This window comes from Carassius carassius, chromosome 26 (genome assembly GCF_963082965.1).
Source record: "Carassius carassius chromosome 26, fCarCar2.1, whole genome shotgun sequence".
Taxonomy (NCBI): Eukaryota; Metazoa; Chordata; class Actinopteri; order Cypriniformes; family Cyprinidae; genus Carassius; species Carassius carassius.
This window is the reverse complement of record NC_081780.1, coordinates 28,708,475-28,727,569: the sequence shown is the minus strand read 5'-3', so window position 1 is coordinate 28,727,569 and position 19,095 is coordinate 28,708,475. Positions and strand designations below refer to the sequence as shown.

Below are 19,095 nucleotides of genomic sequence, written 5' to 3'. Positions count from 1 at the left end.
GTTTATAATACTTTATATAATACTTTATGTATTTTTTCATCCAGCGTATGATAGTTGCACTTTTAATTAAATGACCCACCATCACTGCGACATTGTATTAATCTTAACTTTTTGTTTGTTTGTTTTCTAGATACTCAATCTGGTGCAAAATCAGCGCCGCAGACCAACCGTTTGGACTTTCAGCCGCTCAAATGACTGGTGGGATGTGATCGTTCCAGGATTCACACACACACAGTGGTTGAACAACTTCAGGATGTCTGAAGAAACATTTATATTCCTTTGTGCCATGGTGCATCCAGCAATGGAAAAGCAGGACACAAACTACAGAGAGTGTGTTCCCCTTAAGAAAAGAGTTGCCATTGCACTATGGAAGCTTGCAACCAACAGCGACTACAGAAGTATTGGCCATCTTTTTGGTGTCAGCAGAACAACAGTGTGTCGGTGCGTCCAGGAATTCTGCAAGGCCATGTTGTTGTTAGTTCCAGAACAGATATGTTTCCCTGACCAGCAGAAGTTCAAAGAGATGGCAGCCTACTTTGAGAACCGGTGGGGGCTTCCACAGTGTGTTGGTGCCATTGATGGGTCACACATACCCATAATAGCCCCAAAGGAGTACCACTGCGATTACTTTAATAGAAAAGGCTGGCATTCCATCATCCTGCAAGGAGTAGTTGACGGAAAAGGACTATTTTGGAGTGCATATGCAGGAATGGCTGGAAGTTTGCATGATGCTAGGGTTCTGAGGCTATCTACATTGTGGGAGTTGGTCGAGCGTGGAAGCCTCTACCCAGCTTGCACCAGGAACATCAGTGGGGTGAATGCTGGCTTTTATGTGCTAGGAGACTCTGCCTACCCTTTGCAGAATTGGCTCCTAAAACCATTCCCTGACAATGGCCGGCTGACAGCAGAACAACTGACCTACAACAAAAAAGTGTGCAGGGCTCGGGTGGTGGTAGAAAATGCTTTTGGGAGACTCAAAGGAAGGTGGCGGTGCCTTATGAAGAGGAATGACAGCGACATCGAACTGGTGAAGTCCATGGTGTTGACTTGTTGTGCTCTGCACAATCTTTGTGAAAGGCATGGAGAGGATTACCAGCACGAATGGGATACACCTGTTGCTGCAGAGCCTGTGGTGCCACTGGCACAGGGTGCAGAGGAGGAGGGCAGGGATGTACGCGAGGGTCTGATGCGTTATTTGAACAGTTAAATCTGTTGTACAGATAGCAAAGGCACACCTGTGTAAATGCTAAGTTTTGATTTTATGGACATGAATAAATCCTTTTTACTTTTACCCTGCCTCTTCATATTTTGTGAAATATTTTTGCCGCTGCCTCTTATGTAGATGTTGTTTAAACATGAGGTATAATTCATTTTGGGTAACTATATCAAATGGCCAATCTGGTAACGCTTAAGATAATACTGCGCAAGTACACATAATTTACAGCATACCTTTTGGTAATTATAGAGTGTGTACATGTAATTATAGGGGAACAATTTATAATATTTGGTGAATAAAGGAGTAACAACCATGAAAAATACAAATAAAATGCAGTATTTCATAACTAAGCTACCCAACTAAGGGCTAATTATTTTAATATTACATGGTATGTAGCTTATGACCTATTATGCTAAAAAACATGGAAAATTACAAATAATTTATGCAGTAATTCATGATTACAGCCCGAAAAGTACTGCGTAAGTACACCGAATTTACAGCGTACCTTTCTGTAATTATTGTACATACTTTATAAGTACACGTGTAATTATAAGGGAACAATTTATAATATTTATAATATTAATTTATAATATTTGGGGTAAAGGACTTATTACTCTGCAATACCTATGACTGTAAAAATAAATAAATTCAGATTTTGTTTGCAATAAATGTAAAGTAACACATTGCTAACTAATTTGTATTTAAGGCAAGCATAATCTCCCAAATGGCCATTATGGCCAAGGTAGCAAAAAATAGATGTCATTGACACCAGATGACAGGAACATTAATAAAACGACCTCAATTTATAGAATGGGTAAGGGAGGAATTGTGTGAGATGGCCACTGAACACAGGACACATGAGGTAATGAAAAAGTACTTTAATTTAAAAAGTCAAACAAATGCTATTGACAAAAAAATGAGCTGTGCGACAGAAAAAAGGTTTTGTAAACAAGTGCAAACAAAAATTAAAAGTGCAAACAAAGTAAACGAGTGCAAACAAAAAACTAAATAAGTCCAAAAAAATTAAACAAGTCCAAAAAACTAAACAAGTCTAAAGTGCTGTGTGCAAAAGAGCACAAGTGGCTGGATCATGGCACAGGGTTGGGGCGACTACTCAACGCCTGCACCAGCTGACTGAGCGTGCCGAGGAAGGCCTGATTGAAGCTTGCAGACTGCTCCATGTGTTGGCGAGTTAGTTCAGCCTCATGCCGCCTTGCCTCACGTGCATCCTCCAGCATAAGTTCGAAGCGCCGGTCACGGCGTTCCTCCATCCTCTCCAACCACTCCTGCTGCTTCTCATCAGCTGCCTGCATCTCAACCAGGGCCGCATGAACATCCTGTTGCCCCCTTTTCCTCTTGCCTGGAATGCAAAAGAGACAGGAATGTTGGTTTGTTTAGCGAAGCATTTTGATCCTTGTGATTTGAGCCAACCAATATTATGGGGAGATATCTACAGTACTACAATACAATGTCTAAATTGGACATGTATATATTAACATATGACGATAATGAACTCATGATACAATATTGCGATACTCCACGACATATGATAAAAGGTAAAAAAAAAAAAATTATTTTCGATTAAAATGAAAACTTGGATATTACATTGTGGGTTTAAATGGATAGGCTTGGACTTGGTGCTTGTAACCCAAGGACAATGGTGACACCAGAATAAAAATATTCATGATTCTGAAGCTGAAAATACTGAATTATTTTAGACGAATATTCTTAACGTTCTGGTAATAAGACATTTGCCATTATGAGGACCCACAAATATTCCCCCATTGCATTAGTATACATCATAAGCAACATTATATAGTAATTTAATGTAGTACTGACACTCTGAAAACATGAATTTTTTCTCACACAGTAATTTTTATTTTGGGAGAACTATCCATGATACATATTGTCAACATCCACAATACGTATTGTTGCGCTTTTGTATTGCGAAATATATTATGGCACGATATATTGTTACACCTCTAGTATATATTATTACAGTATTATACATTTCTTTTCACTCTGGTGTTCATGTCTTACCGATTGTAATACGCCGAGGTTCACTCGAAGTTGATGGAGCAGATTCTGGTGGTGGTGTCGGGGTTGATGTCCTGGCAGGCGAACTTGAGCTTTCAAGGGTGGAAATCTCATCAAGTGCCTCCATTTCCTCCTGACAGCTAGGATGCTCAACTGAAAATTTACAAAAGTCACGTTAATAACACAAACGGCAACAATGCGGTTGAGATAAATACAGAACATACAACGTAGTAGGACTGAGTGGGTAGCCAAACAAAGCATTTTTACTTTGTATAATGTACATAAGTATTTTTTTTTTTCAAGTATCTATAATTTTATAAGAGTAACTTTTATTGCACTACATTCCAAAGCATAATATTGTACTTTTTACCCCACAACATTACTGTACTGTTTAAGCCTATTGAATGTGGACATTTTCACCTTGCTCTGATATTTCATAATAATTTTCAAACGGAGTTCTTACTCTTTCCTTAAGCTATATCATTGGACCCATCTCTCTTTAATATATATTTAGTAGAATATGTTTAGTAATAAAACAGGTGTATTTTATTAGGGTATCTGTAGGCTACAAGTAACGTTACTGGACATGTACTCCGTCCACCACAGGCTAATAAACTAACGTTAGCGTTTTGCTAGCTTGCAAATGATCGGTTGATACCACACTGGCTGGCTGACAGACAAACAACAGACTTGCACAAAAGTTGTGCATTGAACGTAAGCTTTCCCGTGATCGATGTATACTAACGTTATATTTCACAATTACAAACTTACCGGGAGGCTCCATCATCGACTCCAGCAACGAGGTAGCCGTATCGATGCCTCCTTCTCGTCCCAAACTCGCCGGTCTGTGCCCGTAGATGGCGTCCATCATTTCTAGCCACTTCCAATTTTTTCTGTGAACACCACTCCAGCTGTTGTGGTCTTTCACCTTACGATAGTCACTCCGCAGTTTCTTGCATTTAATGCGGCACTGCTCGGACGTCCGCTGGTAACCCTCGACAGCCATCCTCTCAGAAACATGCTGAAAAACCTTTTCGTTTCTCACCATGCCATCGAGTTCCCTTTGCACCCTTTCTTCACCGATGATACCCAAGAAGGTCTGCACCTCCTGGGTCGACCACGGTAAAGTTATGCTGCGCGGCGACATTGTTGCGACGTTGTTGTAATTTAAAAATGGCGCCTCGTGAGTTGTGTCTTTCCCCTTGCGGCACGCGCAAATGACGATTCTCTGTCAACCAATCAACGTTCTGCAGTGAGTCTAGCTCCACCCTTTAGTACCGTTCCACTGTGCTAGGTACCCCAACGGAAGGGTACCCAAAAAGTGGTACGGTACGGTTCGGCTTTTTGGTACCATTCTCAACTTTTGGCAGTGGAAACGCAAATAAAAGGGTACCGACCCGACCCGTACCGTACCGTACCACTCCGTGGAAACGCGCCATTAGATGCGTGCAGGTCTTAAAAGGTACAATCCCCAATTTTTGAAAATAGACTCATTTTCCAACTCCCCTTTAGACAGTTAAAATCTACTGTTTTGAATACGGCAGCAAAGTACCTTGATAATTACGCTGGAATGAGAGTATAGTTCCTATATCAGCCTAGAGGAATTGCAACTTTTAATTTTTCGTCGTTCTTCATGAATGATGTAACTACAGAAGAGCCACGTTTTAAATGGGAAAAATATTAAAACTCTTTGGTCATTGGAGCGAAATGCTAACAGTCTTAATCAAATTAAATTATCTATGCTAAGCTGAAAGTGCTACTGCCAGACCTGGAGATCAGCTGAATGGATTCAAAAATGATAAAACTCTTTTGGTAAATGAGCCTATTTAAAAAATATATATATATATATATATATATGATGCTTGGATACAGCACTATGTGAACAGCCAGCTTCTTTGGCAATGAATGTTTGTGGCTCCCTGTGAAGGGTGTCAATGATTGTCTTCTGGACAACTGTCAGATCAGCAGTCTTCCCCATGATTATGTAGCCTACTGAGAGACCATTTTAAAGCCTCAGGAAACCTGGTGAAAATTGGTGGGTTTTTGTTAAATGTGAGCCAAAATTATCTCAATTAAAAGAACCAAAGACTTCAGTCTGTGTGCATTGAATTTAATACATGTGTTTCACAATTTGAGTTGAATTACTGATATAAATGAACTTTACTACAACATTCCAATTTACTGAGATGCACCTGTAGTTCAGTTTTCATGGCAGAAACCAATGCTATCATTTTGGCATTTCAGCATATAAAAATTTCTCCGCAGCAAAATTTCCTATTAATGACAGACTCAAATTCTTCAGACGCTAGTATCCACCATATGTAAATCCAGTAATGGTTGAAATTTTTAATAGTTTGCAGTCCTAGGAGGTCTGACTTACTTTCAGGGTTTCCGCGGGGCAATAAAAGTCCTTAAATGGATTTTGCGAAAAATAAGGCCTTAAATAGCATTAAAAAGCATTACATTTGATTCCTAAAGGAATTTTTTATAAATTTATTGAATATAGCCTTCATAATTAATAAAAAAAATTGTTGTTGCAAGATATGTAATGTTACGTTAGTGTGATAAACACGTAACCGGTTTAGTATTTGGTTCTGGCTGGAGCAAAATTGCTGTGATGCAGGCATTATGTACAGCGGTGGACCGATCTGAACCTAGGAAAAATGGGAAAGTATAAGTTCCAGCTGAAGTGGCTGGAAAACGAAAATTTTAAGACATGGTTGCAGTCTGTTAGTGTTAAAAATGATGAGGGATTTTGCACCAGGACCAGGGGAATCAGCGCTGTCAAATCCCATATGCAGTGTGACGGCCCCAAATTGGCGGTGAGACTCAGACAGCAAACAACTATGTCTAGTTACTTTGGTGTGATGGATAAATCTACAAGTATTAACATTACGATGACAACTGATGCTGTAGTCACCAACGTTACTGTAGCAAAATCGAGCGACATTCGATCATCGTTCAGCTCAAATACGACTTTGCAGGCTGAGGTGCTCTAGTGTCTGAACACTGCTGTCCATCACTACTCTTACACATCCAATGAAGGTGTGTCTGAGTTGTTCCAGGCAATGTTTCCCGATTCTGAAATCGTCAAATCTTTCACTTGTGGCAAGGACAAAACCAGCTACATTTTAAAATTTGGAGCTGAAATCAACTGAGTTAAGGCACATGCCTTAATTAACTTACACAGTAAATGATTGCAATTTCTATAGTTCTTGCACACATGTATGTACTTTTGAAAACTTCAGCATTTAAAAAGTTGAAATTGAAAAGTTTAAGAGCTGTTTTTGTAATTATAAAACAATTATAAATAAAATAATTTTTCTTTTTGAACTCCAAGGTGGCAGTGAGATTACATTTTGTTATAACTGCACACTTTGGTTTTCGGTTAGCCTACAGTTACTGGTTTGTTGTTTTGCGCACACTTTTACAAAAGCAAGCTTTATGAATAAATGTGGCTCTCAACATAAAGTATAGTTCCTGCTAATTTTGAAATATCTCCAAATAAATTGACATTTTAAGCTGCCTCCTAAACCATTGCTAATTCAGTTCAAAATGATATAGTTTCATCATTGCATTATCGTTTATATCATTTACATCATTTACATCATTTATATATGATGTACTAATTAAAGGTGCCATCTGTCATGTCTGGCAAAAAAATCAAGTCATACTCCACATTCCATACCAGATGGGGGCAGTATGCCTCAATAAAGTGAATTGGTCTACTCTAGAGTGACAAACGAGAAATGGCATAGTCTCTATGCTCCGCCCCTACCTTCACAACAACCCTACATCCATAGCCGAAGCCTATAAGACAGCGGTTCTCAATTGCAGTCCTCGCACCCCACTGCTCTGCACATTTTGAACGTTTCTCTTAGCGCTTCAGACATTTGTTCTATTCAAACATAAGTGCCCTGCGAAGTGGACATCACAGGATATTCAGCCATGATTCCAGTTCGAAGCGAAAGTAGCTATATGTTCCAATCAAAGTGCATTGAAGTGTGCAAGACTTTAATTTAAATTGTATTGATTTACAGAGGTATATGATGTCACAGTTGTCCATGTTTAAAGACGCTGCACAGCACAAATCAGTGAATGAATGTTTCGATGTGAGGTAAACTTCAACAGATTTCCCCTGCTCAGAGAGTAGGGAGCAATGAACAATTGGAACACAGTTCATGCACGGAGTTCATTTCTAACGAGCTGATTATCTGAATCAGGTGTGTAAACAAAGAGAAACGTGCAAAATATGCAGAGCAGTGGGGCGCGAGGACTGGAATTGAGAACCGCTGCTATAAGAGGACGTTTTGCCTCCAGAGGAACGTTGGGTGATGTCAAGTGATTTTGAAACATGACATCTTCAAGCTACTCCCCTTCACCTTTACCAGTGAGTATGTTCATATTCGTTTTGTTCATATTACATTGAGTTGTATATACACATTATTTGAATTAAATTAATTTGACAGACAGCATTCTGTCAACATCAAGCTACCGCCAACCAACGTAACCAGAGCTGCCAACTCTCAAGCATTCACCGTGAGACACACGCAATTGACTCTTTTCACACGCTTTCAGGCCACACATCAATTTTCTCACGTACAGAAAAACCACAAAGCAAAGAGGACACGGAGACCAACAGACTAGACAGAGCAGGTTACTTATGATATAAAAAAATGGGTAAGTTATAGCTAGCTAATTATCAAACGCAGCTACGGTTAGCCATCGCTAACATTAGCACGTTTATAGAACAGCCTTCGATACATTTCTATGTTATAACTTCCCAAAAAAATACACAAACATATAAAACAAACTTCTAGCTAAATACTAACAGCATCTAACTTAACAATCCAAAAGAAATGTTGCAAGTTCGGTGTCGAACCTCATTTCTTTCAGGTCCATCAGTTTTCTCCAGCGTTTGAAAGCAGTGCCGATGTTTACTCTGGTTCGGCTCCTTTTCTTATCGGATTTGATTTGTGATTCCGAGCACGGTTTTTTTCCCTGTAGTGGGTGGTTGTGGTAGGGGTCTCTTGCCAAGGGCTTCAGCCATCCTTCCGCACTCTTCCCTGAACTGAAATGAAGTAGTGGGCTGTACTTTCCACACGATTGACATCAGGTATAAGTACGCCCACATGCGAGTGCGAGTTATTCGTGTATTGCAGGTTGGCTGGTGGTTATGTTGCCCGCATACCGCCTCCCATGGCCGAAACTGGTATTACGACACCTGTCGGGCCGGGGCTAGTAATGCTAATGCTAATTAAGGTTGATATCTCTGCAGCACTATAACTTGACATTTTTTTAATGACATCATCGCCTTTATTTCTTCTCATTCTTTTGATGCGTCTAGGTCATTTTTTGGATATTTTTACCTCAATTTTTGCACATGGCACCTTTAAGCTTTTAATGTAATTTAAACTTTAAAAGTACATTAAAATAGAAACAACACAAAAGTTTTTTAATATGAAAAGCAATAGAAATGTAGTAACTAGTGTTGTCAAAAGACCCAGTACTTTGGTACCAAGTTGGTACTAAAAAATGAAAATGTCACGGTGGCAGGTTTCTTTAAGTACCTGTGGTACCGAGTGCCCGTTCAACCCGGTTCTTGATGCATACAGCGCTTTGATTTCCGCGAAACAGAAAACACAGACGGAATCTCAAAATCCAGTCATGAGATGAAACTTACATTTTAATATGGACAGTCACGGAATTTGTCAAAGTTAGCAAAATTAATCAAATCAAATCTCCATATGGACCAGTATCTGCAAATGGTAAGCCGTAAAAGTTGGTTGAAATATGAATCCTGCATGTTCTGCGTGTCTCTGTGTGAATGAATGAATGGCAGAAACATGCGGGTTTGTTTACTACATTTTACATTTAATCATTTAGCAGACGCTTTTATCCAAAGCGACTTACAAATGAGAACAATAGAAGCAGTCGGGTCAACAAGAGAACAACAACAGTATACAAGTGCCATGACAAGTGTCAGTTAGTCTAGTATAGAACGCATAGCCAGGTTTTTTTTATTTTATAAATGAAAAGACAAGAAATGGAAAAGTGCTAGTATTAGTTGGTTAAGTGCTGTCGAAAAAGATTAGATGTTTCTTGAAAATGAGTAAAGACTCAGCTGTACGAATTGAGATTGGGAGGTCATTCCACCAGCTGGGCACAGTCCAGGAAAAGGTCCGTGAGAGGGATTTTGAACTTCTTTGGGATGGCACCACAAGGCGTCGTTCACTTGCAGAGCGCAAACTTCTGGAGGGCACATAAGATTTAACCAGTGAGTTTAGGTATGTTGGTGCCGTGCCAGTGGTCGTCTTGTAGGCAAGCATCAGTACCTTGAATTTGATGCGAGCGGCTACTGGTAGCCAGTGTAACCTGATGAGGTGAGGAGTAACGTGAGCTTTTTTTGGCTCATTTAAGACAATCCTTGCTGCAGCATTCTGGATCAATTGCAGAGGCTTGACAGTACATGCAGGAAGGCCCGCCAGGAGAGCATTACAATAGTCAAGTCTGGCGAGAACAAGACCTTGTCAAGAAGTTGGGTGGCTTGCTCTGACAGGAAAGGTCTAATCTTCCTAATGTTGTATAAGGCAAACCTGCAGGACCGGGTCGTTGCAGCAATGTGGTCTGTGAAGCTTAACTGATGATCCATCACAACTCCTAGGTTTCTGGCTGTCCTCGAAGGAGTAATGGTTGACGAACCCAGCTGTATAGAGAAGTTGTGATGAAGCAATGGGTTAGCTGGAATCACCAGGAGTTCTGTCTTCGTAAGGTTAAGCTGAAGGTGGTGGTCATTCATCCAGCTAGAAATGTCACTCAGACAGGCTGAAATGCGAGCAGCTACCGTCGGGTCATCTGGTTGGAATGAGAAGTAGAGTTAGGTGTCATCAGTGTAGCAGTGATAAGAAAAGCCATGCTTCTGAATGACAGACCCTAATGACGTCATATAGATGGAGAAGAGAAGTGGTCCAAGTACTGAGCCTTGAGGAACCCCTGTAGCAAGGTGTTGTGACTTAGAAACATCACCCCTCCAAGACACACTGAAGGATCTATCAGAGAGGTAGGACTTAACCCACAGGAGTGCAGTTCCAGAGATGCCCATCTTTCATAGGGTGGACAGGAGAATCTGGTGATTAATGGTGTCAAAAGCAGCAGACAGATCCAGTAAGACGAGTACTGAGGATTTTGAAGCTGCTCTTGCTAGTCGCAGGACTTCAGTAACTGAGAGCAGAGCTGTCCAGGAGGTTGTTCTGTACAAGGAACATAGAAAGCTGGTTGAACACAGCTCGCTCAAGTGTCTTTGCAATGAATTAAGTAGTCTGTAGTTTTCAAGAAGCGCTGGATTTAGAGAGAGTTTCTTGAGCAGTGGGCTTACCTGAGCCTGCTTGAATGCTGAGGGAAATGTTCCAGAGTGAAGAGAGGAGTTGATAATGTGAGTAAGCGAAGGTATGACGGACGAAGAGATCGCTTGAAGGAGGTGAGTGGGGATCGGATCAAGTGGACAAGTAGTAGGATGATTGGACAGAAGTTTGGAAACGTCCATCTCTGAGAGTGGGGAGAAGGAGAAAGAGTGTGCGTCGGTCATTGTGAAGTTGTCCTCAGTCTGCAATGTGGAGAATTGGTCGCTGATGGTTCTTGTCTTATTTGTGAAGAAAACTGCAAAGTCGTCCGCTGTAAGAGTCGATGGAGGAGGTGGTGGCGGAGGATTAAGAAGAGAAGAGAAAGTCTTGTAGAGTGTCCGAGCGTCACAACAGCTGTTAATTTTGTTGTGGTAGTAGGATGTTTTAGCCATGAAGACATTTGCAGAGAAGGAAGAGAGAAGAGACTGATACACACTGAGGTCGGTAGAGTTCCTTGATTTCTGCCATTTCCTCTCTGCAGCCCTGAGTTTAGAGTGATGTTCACGTAGAACCTCGGACAGCCACGGGGCAGATGGGGCGGTGCGTTCTGGTCTAGACAACAGTGGGCAAAAGTTGTCCAAATTAAGATGTTAAAGTGGAGCAAAGAGTGTCCGTAGCGCTGTTCGTGTCCAGAGCTGAAAACTGAGACCGTACAGGAAGCGAGGATGAAACCACAGAAGATAGGCGAGATTTAGAGAGTGAACGTAGATTCCGTCGAAAGGTGACCGAATGAGAGCCGCCGCTTCAGGAGTCAGTGCTAGGTTAGCAGTAATGAGGAAGTGGTCTGAGGTGTGCAGTGGAGCAACTGAAGAGTTGTCCACAGAGCAACAACGCGTGTAGATGAGGTCCAGTTGGTTGCCTGATTTGTGAGCCGCTGTAGTAGACACTTGCTTGAGATCAAATGAGGTGAGCAGAGTTTTGAAGTCAGCAACCTGGGGTTTATCTAGGTGGATGTTGAAGTCACCAAGCAGTACGAGAGGAGTACCATGTTCAGAAAAGTTTGATAGCAGCACATCCAACTCCTCCAAGAAGTTTCCCAATTGACCTGGGGGACGATAAATTACCACAAAGTGGATTTTAACAGGGTGGGTTACAGTAATGGCATGTGATTCAAATGAAAAATTACCTGTAGGTGATGGCTGAAGATCAAATTTCCATTCTTTTGATACCAGTACCTCCACCCCTCCCAGTGGTACGAGGAGTGTGGGAACAAGTGAAATTAGTGGAGAGGACTGCAGGGGTGGCAGTGTCTTCAGGTTTGAGCCAAGTCTCAGTCAGTGCCATGAGGTTGAGACCTGAATGAGTAGCAATAGAAGAGATGAAGTCTGCTTTGTTAACTGCAGACTGGCAGTTCCAGAGACCAATTGAAATATAGAGCGTAATAGTAGAGGTCAGAGGGACAGGTCGTAGGTTTGTCAGACAGGCCTTCCTGCGATGTACGTAGCGTGCTCTCTGAGTTTTAGTAGTGATCTGAAAGCACATAGTGAGTACAAGTGTAAAAAATATTTGAGAACAAGCTATACAAAAAAGAAAGAGGAGAAAAGCAATACTCAAGTGCCCTGTCGGTGTCCTTGCTCGGTGGAGGCACGCAGGTGGAGTCGATTGTCTTTACACTCGTCAGTCTTCACACGAGGAGGATTCACACGAGGGCTGCCGCGGTACCGCTTTTGTATATGCCTGATTACATGTGATTGAAGCTGGTCATGCCTCACTATTTAGCAGATCGAAACTGGGCAGTCCCGCGATAGGCAAACGCAAAACCAAGCGCCACTTTCAGCACCAGGGTAAGACACACAATTTAAACCAAAAACTTTCCTAGCAATGACGATCACACAGTAGTCTAAAGAGAAAACATATATTACATTTATTCATTTAGCAGACACTTTTATCCAAAGCGACTTACAGATTAAGACACTGGAAGCAATCAAAAACAACAAAAAGAGCAATGATATATAAGTGCTATAACAAGTCTCAGTTAGGTTAACACAGTACACGTTGCATGGGATTTTAAATAATATAATAAATAAAAAGAAAACGGATAGAAAAAAAGAGAATAGAGCAAGCTAGTGTTAGAGATCTTTACACATACACACACACACACACATATACAATCGCATAATAAATTAAAAGAAAATAGAACACAAAAAGATTAGAAAGGTAGTTAGATTTTTTTTTTTAAGAATAGAATTAGAATAGTGAGTGTTAAAGTTAGAGGGTCAAATAAATATGGAAGAGATGTGTTTTAAGCCGAATCTTGAAGATGGCTAAGGACTCGGATTGAATTGGGGAGGTCATTCCACCAGGAGGGAACATTTAATTTAAAAGTCCGTAAAAGTGACTTTGTTCTTCTTTGGGATGGCACAATCAAGCGACGTTCACTTGCAGAACGCAAGCTTCTAGAGGGCACATAAGTCTGAAGTAACAAATTTAGGTAAATGGATGCAGAGCCAGTGGTAGTTTTGTAGGCAAACATCAATGCCTTGAATTTTATAGGAGCAGCTATTGGAAGCCAGTGCAAATTGATAAACAGAGGTGTGACGTGTATTCTTTTTGGCTCATTAAAAATTTATCTTGCTGCCGCTTTTTGAATTAATTGTAAAGGTTTGATAGAATTGGCTGGAAGACCTGCCAATAGAGCATTGCAATAGTCCAGCCTGGACAGAACAAGAGCTTGAACAAGGAGTTGTGCAGCATGTTCCGAAAGAAAGGGCTTGATCTTCTTGATGTTGAATAAAGCAAATCTGCAGGATCAGACAGTTTTAGCAATGTGGCCTGAGAAAGTCAGCTGATCATCAATCATAACTCCAAGGCTTCTAGCTGTTTTTGAAGGAGCTATGGTTGATGTGCCTAACTTGATGGTGAAATTGTGATGAAACGATGGGTTTGATGGAATCACAAGCAGTTCTGTCTTGGCAAGGTTGAGTTGAAGGTGATGGTCCATCATCCAGGAAGAAATGTCTGTTAGACAAGCTGAGATGCGAATAGCTACCGTCGGATCATCAGGATGGAATGACAGGTAGAGTTGAGTGTCATCAGCATAGCAGTGGTATGAAAAGCCATGTTTCTGAATGACAGAATATAATGATGCCATATAGACAGAGAAGAGAAGTGGTCCAAGAACTGAGCCCTGAGGCACCCCAGTAGTTAGATGTTGAGACTTGGACACCTCACCTCTCCAAGATACTTTGAAGGACCTATCTGATAGGTAAGACTTAAACCATTGAAGTGTGGTTCCTGAGATGCCATTTGCCAGTAGGGTTGATAGGAGGATCTGGTGGTTAACAGTGTCAAAAGCAGCGGACAGATCAAGCAGGATAAGTACTGAAGATTTGGATTCTGCTCTTGCCAGTCTTAGAGCTTCAACAACTGAGAGCAAGGCCGTCTCAGTTGAATGTCCACTTCTGAAGACAGATTGGTTGCTGACAAGGAGATTGTTGTGTGTGAGAAATGTAGAGACTTGTTTGAATACAGCTCGTTCAAGTGTTTTTGCAATGAAAGGAAGAAGGGAAACTGGTCTGTAGTTCTCTAAAAGAGATGGGTTGAGGTTGGGTTTCTTAAAGAGTAACTAAACCCTAAACCAACTTTTTTTAGTTAATGATCTATAAGAATGGGGCTTTATTAGTACTGTTCATTGATTCAAGTAACTTTTTTGACACATGAGTATAAAGTGTTTTAATTCTACAATATATGGTGTAAAAACGTGTGAGTGCTGCCCTCTTCAGGTTGAACGGTGGCTACTGCAGTTGATTTTTCCTATTGGATGTTGTGGTGGCAAGTGACGTAAGCGGTTTCCAGCTCCCTTGGTACGAGCTACCACGCGTTGGCAGTATAAAACCATCTTGTTCCGTCAAAATCACTGTAGTGAGTCAGGAGTTGGAATTGCGAGTATTGGTAACGACCAGGATAGACTAATATAGCATCTATTTAGCATAGCAATTATATATTTATTTAGATCTTCAAGTTAGCGTATATTTATCTGTATTTAGTACAGTTGTCAGGATGGTACGGAGGTGTGTTGCTGGTTGCTACAGCACTGCTGGACTGCATAGTTTACCAGCAGACTTTAAAATTAAGCGCCAGTGGTTGCATGCATTTGGCCTGGAAGACCACGTGTTCCCGCCTAGAGCTAGAGTGTGCAAACTGCGTTTTACACGGGATTGCTTCTTCAACGCAATGGAGGTGGAAATGGGCTTCTCCACACAGCTCGCGCTGAAAAGCGACGCGGTGTGGGAGGTAAGACCGCAGTTTGAGCCAGCGGCTCGAATTGATATGAACAGACACCTCGACACCCTCCACTTCAGGTAAAAGTGGGGGAGAAAAGTCCTCTACTTCAAATGATCGCTCTGTTGCAAAGCTACTTGCGTCATTACAGTCACTCTCCATTTTAGCGTCTCTGACAGCAGCTGTCGATCAATCCGTCACTGCGAGTCTCAGGATCACGCCGCACTCGCTCAGCCCCGCCCTAGGTTCGTCCCCTTTATCTCCGCTGTGATCTGCCCACTTTTCAGCATTTTTCAAATATTGTCAGTGGGTGGAGTCAGGCTCTGAGCAGGGGTTTAGTTACACTTTAAGAAGTGGAGTTATACGTGCCTGTCTAAATGATGAGGGAAAAACACCAGTGTGGAGGGAAGTGTTGATGATGTGAGTGAGTGCACGTACAACTGCAGGAGAAATGGCTTGAAGATGAGATGAAATGGGATCAAGCGGGCAAGTAGTAGGGTGATTAGAAAGGATGAGTTTTGAGACTTCTGCCTCAGAGAGTGAAGAAAAGGATGTAAATGAGTGTAAGTTTGCTGGTGATATGAGCTTGACTGATTGTGGTGTGGAAAATTGTGCTCTAATGTGTTTAATTTTATTAATGTTGCAAAGTCGTCAGCTATTAGAGATGAAGCAAAAGGGGGAGGAGGAGGACAAAGAAGTGAGGAAAATGTTTTAAAAAGCATGCGAGAGTTAGATGAATTGTTAATTTTGTTATGGAAGTATGTCATTTTAGCAGAGTAGAAGCAAGCAGAGAAAGAAGATAGGAGTGACTGATACACAAAAAGGTCAGTAGTATTTCTGGATTTGCGCCACACCCTTTCAGCAGCTCTAAGCTTAGAACGGTGTTCGCTTAGAACATCAGATAACCAAGGGGTGGTATGGGCTGGCCTGGAAGATAAGGGGCAAACAGTGTCTAAACAAAATGTAAGAGTGGAGCAGAAAGTATCAGTAGCACTGTTCGCGTCCAAAGATGCAAACAGTTTAGGGGAAGGAAGGAAGAGAAGATGAAACCATTGCAGATAGCCAGGAGGGTGAAAGTGTGCGTAGGTTACATCGAAAGATGACATGTGGAGGGGTAAGTGATGTGTCAGGGACCATGTTAAAGTTAAGAGTGAGGAGGAAGTGATCTGACGTGTGCAGTGGAGTAACCAGAACATGATCAGTAGAGCATTGTTGTATATAAATAAGGTCCAGTTGGTTGTCTGATTTGTGAGGAACAGTAGTTGACACTCGGTTGAGATCAAAAGAGGCAAGCAGAGTGTGAAAATCAACATACAAAGGTTTATCTAGGTGGATGTTGAAATCTCTAAGCATAGCTAGGGGAGTACTATCCTAAGAAAAGGTTGAGAGCAACACATCTAATTCATCCAAAAAGTTACCCAGTGGTCCTGGGGGTCGATAGACAACTACAAAATGTATTTTAAAAGGGTAGGTAACAGTAAATGAATGAGATTCAAAGGAGCTGTTGATACCCAAAGATGGTAAAGGATTAAATTTCCAATCATTAGAGATGAGCAGACCAGTACCCCCACCTCTTCCAGTCAAACGGGGGGAGTGGGAAAATGAGAAATTATTGGAGAGTGCTGCAGGTGTAGCAGTGTCCTCTGGTTTGATCCAGGTCTCTGTTAGGGCCATGAGATTAAGCTTTCAATGACTAATAATAGAAGTAATGAAATCGGCTTTGTTTAAAACGAAAAAACAAGACTAAACACTCAAAAGCTACTGTCCTTCTCTGTCGCTCGGCTGATTCTTCTGACAAGTGCTTTCAAAACAGATAATTAAGTACTTTCACTGTCTCACTATTTAGCAGATCGAAACTGGGCAGTCCCGTGATAGGCAAACGCAAAACCAAGCGCCACTTTCAGCACGTATTTATCAGGGTAAGATACACAATTTAAACCAAAAACTTTCCTAGCAATGACGATCACACAGTAGTCTAATGAGAAAACAAGACTAAACACTCACAAGCTGCTGTCCTTCTCTGTTGCTCGGCTGATTCTTCTGAGTCTACTACATAGACTGAAGCGCATGACGCTTGCAGTAATTTCAGCATCTGCCGTCTCAATGAGGACATAAATACATAAACAACATCACCAGAACTGTTCTGAGTCACTTCACAAGCATTTTACCATTGCATTTGAGTAAAACCAGTGTCAAAATAAAAGTAGCCTGTCAAAATAAAAGTTGTAAAGAAATGAAAGACCAGCTTGATCACTTTTGAGATGTCCTAAATAAGTGACGAGTTACTAATATTGTGAAGGGTTTCTCAGATTACATATAACACCTCTTAAAGTTTAGTGGATATAGCATACAGTTGTATGTTCATTTTGACACTTTACATGTTAGCATGTTTTGATGTCTGTTGTTTGGTGTCATTAATCTCTGGTTAACTTTTATTTGTCTTTTATAATAGTAGACCTGATAGCACTGAAAGAGGAGAGTGAAGAACTGAATGAAATTGAAGAGAAAGATCATGATTCCATAAATGGAGAAAAATATTTTAGTTGGTCACAGACTGAAAAGACTTCCTCAAGAAAAATGGCTCAAAAGACAGGACTAAATCATTATTTCATCTGCGAACCGTGTGGAAGAAGTTTCATTAAAAAAGAAAGCCTTAACAGACACATGAGGGTTCACATTGGAGAGAAGCCTCACACCTGCTCTCGGTGTAGAAAGAGTTTTGATCAACATGAAAACCTTGAAGTCCACATGAGAACTCGTAGAAAGAAACTCTACAAGTGCTCTGAGTGTGGAAAGAGTTTCGGTCAAAAACGACACTTTGAAGGCCACATGAGAATTCACTCTGAAAAGCAATTCTACACATGCCCTCAGTGCGGAAAGAGTTTTAATCATAAAGGACGTTTTGAAGATCACATAAGAATTCACACTGGAGAGAAGCTTTTCACCTGCCAACAATGTGAAAGAAGTTTCAGCCAAAAAGGAAACCTTGACAGGCACATGAGTGTTCACACTGGAGAAAAGCCTTACACCTGCCAACAGTGTGGAAGAGATTTCAACCGCAAAGAAAACCTTATCTCCCATATGAGTGTTCACACTAGAAAGAGTCTTTTCACCTGCCAACAGTGTAGAGTAAGTTTCACTCAAAAAGAAGGCTTTAACAGACACATGAAAATTCACAATGTAGAGCAGCTTTACACATGCGAACAGTGTGGAGAGAGTTTTGATCAACATGGAAACCTTGAAGTCCACATGGAAACTCATAGAGAGAAACCCTACACATGCTTCGAGTGTGGAAAGAGTTTCTGTCAAAAACAACAGTTTGAATACCACATGACAATTCACACTGGAGAGAAACCCTACACATGCCCTCAGTGCGGAAAGAGTTTTAATCATAAACGACACTTGAAAGACCACAAAATGATTCACACTGGAGAGAAACCTTTCACCTGCCAAAAATGTGGAAGAAGTTTCAACCAAAAAGGAAACCTTGACAGACACATAAACCAACACACTGACGAGAAACCGTTTATATGTGGACACTGCGGAAAGAGTTGTAAAAATAAATCGGCATTTACACACCATATGAGTTTTTACATTTGAGGCAATTGTATTTTTACATTATCAGTAGGGCTGCATGATTAATCGCATTTGATTGTCATGCGTGTCTTGTCAGTAAAGCTGGTTCTGTGATTAGCGGTAAATGTCCATCACCTGCTTTCAAATGGAGCCGCACTTACTACACTGAGCCGTAGTTCGCTGACAAGCTACGCAATATCGCATTCATGACCGCATGCGATTCAGCTGTGATTATGAACGTGATATTGCGTAGCTTGTCAGCAAACTATGGCTATGTCTATTAAATGCCACTCCATTTGAAAGCAGGTGATGGACATTTACCGCTAATCACAGAACCAGCTTTACTTTTTTTATCAGTGTGAGATGATTCATGTAATAACACCAGAGAGAAGCTTTTACTGTGCCATTACTGTGGAAAGACTTGCAGAAACGAGACAAACTTGTGCTTCACAAAAGCACCCCTGATATAATGCAAAATAGCTCAGCAGTGGATCTGGGTTCGTTTACACCTGGATTTAAAATGTATATTGGTTGATAGGAACACAAATAGACTTCCTGTATCACTGTCTCTTTTGTCCACTTCTGTCCCCATTTTGTCAAGGGTAGGAGGGCAAAGGCTTGGGATCTTTCACATCTTGTGTAGCA

The 19,095-nt window shown here is 41.1% G+C and overlaps 2 protein-coding genes across 2 annotated transcripts in view; one reads left to right on the top strand and one right to left on the bottom strand.

Annotated features, from left to right (window-relative positions):
• LOC132106122 (gastrula zinc finger protein XlCGF8.2DB-like) overlaps positions 1-13,453 on the bottom strand; it is a 113,782-nt gene extending 100,329 nt beyond the window's left edge. Inside the window, exon 1 of the mRNA XM_059511764.1 lies at positions 13,279-13,453. The gene's annotated coding sequence lies outside the window, so the exon portion shown is untranslated. The remainder of the gene's footprint in view (positions 1-13,278) is intronic.
• Positions 1-18,474, top strand: part of LOC132106002 (gastrula zinc finger protein XlCGF57.1-like) — a 57,438-nt gene extending 38,964 nt beyond the window's left edge. The window contains exon 3 of the mRNA XM_059511583.1: positions 17,330-18,474. Within this exon, the coding sequence (XP_059367566.1) occupies positions 17,330-18,474 (1,145 nt within the window). The remainder of the gene's footprint in view (positions 1-17,329) is intronic.
• The last annotated feature ends 621 nt before the right edge of the window (positions 18,475-19,095 follow it).